The sequence below is a fragment of the Hakea prostrata genome, chromosome 5, assembly GCF_041222555.1.
Source record: "Hakea prostrata isolate BN-2017 chromosome 5, UWA_Hpros_2, whole genome shotgun sequence".
NCBI lineage: Eukaryota > Viridiplantae > Streptophyta > Magnoliopsida > Proteales > Proteaceae > Hakea > Hakea prostrata.
Genome location: NC_142604.1, coordinates 14,329,470 through 14,331,805, shown reverse-complemented (window position 1 = coordinate 14,331,805; position 2,336 = coordinate 14,329,470). Strand labels below are relative to the sequence as shown.

General features: G+C 35.9%; 1 protein-coding gene across 1 annotated transcript; it reads left to right on the top strand.

Moving 5' to 3' along the window:
- The first annotated feature begins 275 nt into the window (after positions 1-275).
- LOC149015332 (pseudo histidine-containing phosphotransfer protein 2-like) lies at positions 276-1,511 on the top strand. Its single transcript, XM_089156518.1, has 5 exons — positions 276-335; positions 521-648; positions 828-899; positions 1,270-1,342; positions 1,458-1,511. Exons 1-5 carry the CDS (start codon positions 276-278, stop codon positions 1,509-1,511), a joined length of 387 nt encoding a protein of 128 aa, XP_089012644.1.
- The last annotated feature ends 825 nt before the right edge of the window (positions 1,512-2,336 follow it).

Below are 2,336 nucleotides of genomic sequence, written 5' to 3'. Positions count from 1 at the left end.
TTTAGCCTTATATCAGAATTCACAAAGCATGCTAAATTAGATGAAAAAAGTTGTTGCATGTCAGACATTTTTTATTCATGTATGCATCACATGAATTGTGAGGAACCAATGCATCCATTTCATGCTTTTATATACATGTCTCTTGGGCTATTATGTTCTATTCTCCAAGCTTTCACTCCTCTCATAAGTAGCTTCAAGTGCTTTTCCATCTTTTTAGTGTAGATCATCTGGAGCATCTTCTTTCTTTTTCTTTATATTTCCTTTCCACTTCAAGAATGGCAAACAATACACTGAAACAGCAGGCAGACCAAATGAAACAATCTCTCTTCGATCAGGTTCTTCACCTCTATGTCTCTAAGGAACGTTAACTCATCCAGAAAATCATCATCAATTAACTTCTATAGTAAATTAATTTGAATGGCATGTGAACCAACACATGCAGATATATCCTAGAAAATCTAACTTAAAATGATTGTGTGATTGTATCCGAAACTGACAAAAAATAAATAAATTGTTGTAGGGGTACCTTCATGATATGTTCAATGACTTGGAGCGAGCTTACTTTCATGATCTCCAATCACTTGAGGCTGCTTTTGACATGTTATTCAGTGAATCTATGCCAGTTATTATCTATGTCGAGAGGGAACTGTTTGTTAACTAACTAAACATTTAAGAAAGATAAATATGTTCTTTGCCATTTACATTTGCAAAAAATATTAATTAAGTTTCCTCATTCAATCTTTTTCTTCACTATCATCTGAAATTTTAACTATGAAATGATAAAGATGACAGTAAGCTTATGTAACTTCATATATAACTCTCTGTAGGGAGAAACTTCCCATCAAATATTTCAGTCAGTTAGAAAAGAACTTGAAACACATCAAGAAGCTTTCAAGAAGGTAAGTAAAGGAATAACTATCTTCATGCATGCTATCTTCGAATGCCACCCTATAAAATTTAAAAACCCTCTCTGACAGCTAGAAATGTAAATTGTTATAGAATTGGAGCTAAAAAGTTGATAGATCTGAGTGATCAAGCCATAAAATGCTGCTTGGAGAAAAATGTAAAGGGGCAAGTATCTTTTAATATTCTCTGATTAGCTAAGCCTTCTCCCCCTTCTCCTCAACTAATGCTATAACTGGGTTGGCAATTTTGATTTCGAAATTAATACAAAATTATCCTTTTTATCACCTACCTTACCTTGATAGACACAAAGTTGGGGTTAAAATTTTGACTTGGTTAATTGTTTATTTTGATGAATAATTGCAGAAGTAAAGATGTTTTACAGCAATTGAAGACTGAAACTGAAACTGCGCAACAGAAGCTCCATTCTTACCTTCATGTCTCTTGTTATTTCCATTCTCAAGCTCACACTATTTTTTTCTTTTTCTTCAGTTAATGGTTTTCATGGCTATGAGGTTGGCCTTCATTTGTTTGTGTGGTTATTTGTATTTCAGCTGTTAAAACAAGCTAAAGCAGCTGATGATGCTGAATTGAACAAGAAGCTGTGATCTTCTGTGAATGAGGACTGCAACATCGATCATCTTCATCGAGATGCACCTGATACCAAACTTATAGTAGATATTACCCTTAACTAGCTAGGTTCTAATCACAGTATAAGTTACAATTATTGAAATAGAAAGTATTGTATTGTATATCTTTTGTAACTGTGTACAAGTATTTATAGAAGTATCCTATACCCTGCCTATACACGTGTCTCTATATTCCCCCTCAAACTAGGCCGAGGTAGGAGACCTAGTTTGGCACATATAGAAAGAAATTCACGACGAGGTAGAGGTTTGGTAAAAACATCAGCCAACTAATGATTAGAAGATACAAAACGAGTGACCAAATGACCGAGTGCCACCTTCTCCCGAACAAAATGATAATCTATCTCAATGTGTTTTGTACGAGCATGAAACACCGGATTAACTGTCATATGAAGCGCACTAAGATTGTCACAATATAGAATAGCTGGAGCTGATTGTGGGATACCAATATCTCGTAACAAGAAACTGAGCCAAGTTAATTCCGCTGTGGTAGACGCTATAGCCCTATATTCTGCTTCCATGCTAGATCTAGCGACAGTCGGTTGCTTCTTGGCACTCCAAGAGATACAATTGGTTCTCAAAAATGTACAAAAGTCCGTGGTAGACCGTCTGGTGGTTGGACAGCCGGCCCAATCCGCATCCGAAAAGCCATATAATTGAAAAGAACTATTCTGATGAATATGAAGCCCATGATCTAAACTGCCCTTAACATAGCGAAGGATACGCTTTAGAAGCATAAAGTCATCCATTGTGGGCTTGTGCATGGCCTGACAGACAGTATTAACT

Bases quoted from the DNA above. Each gene is read 5' to 3' on its own strand.
- LOC149015332 (XM_089156518.1), top strand. From the start codon at position 276: ATGGCAAACAATACACTGAAACAGCAGGCAGACCAAATGAAACAATCT. The intron at 336-520 runs GTTCTTCACCTC...AAATTGTTGTAG, and splicing joins AACAATCTCTCTTCGATCAG to GGGTACCTTCATGATATGTT. The intron at 649-827 runs GTTTGTTAACTA...AACTCTCTGTAG, and splicing joins ATCTATGTCGAGAGGGAACT to GGAGAAACTTCCCATCAAAT.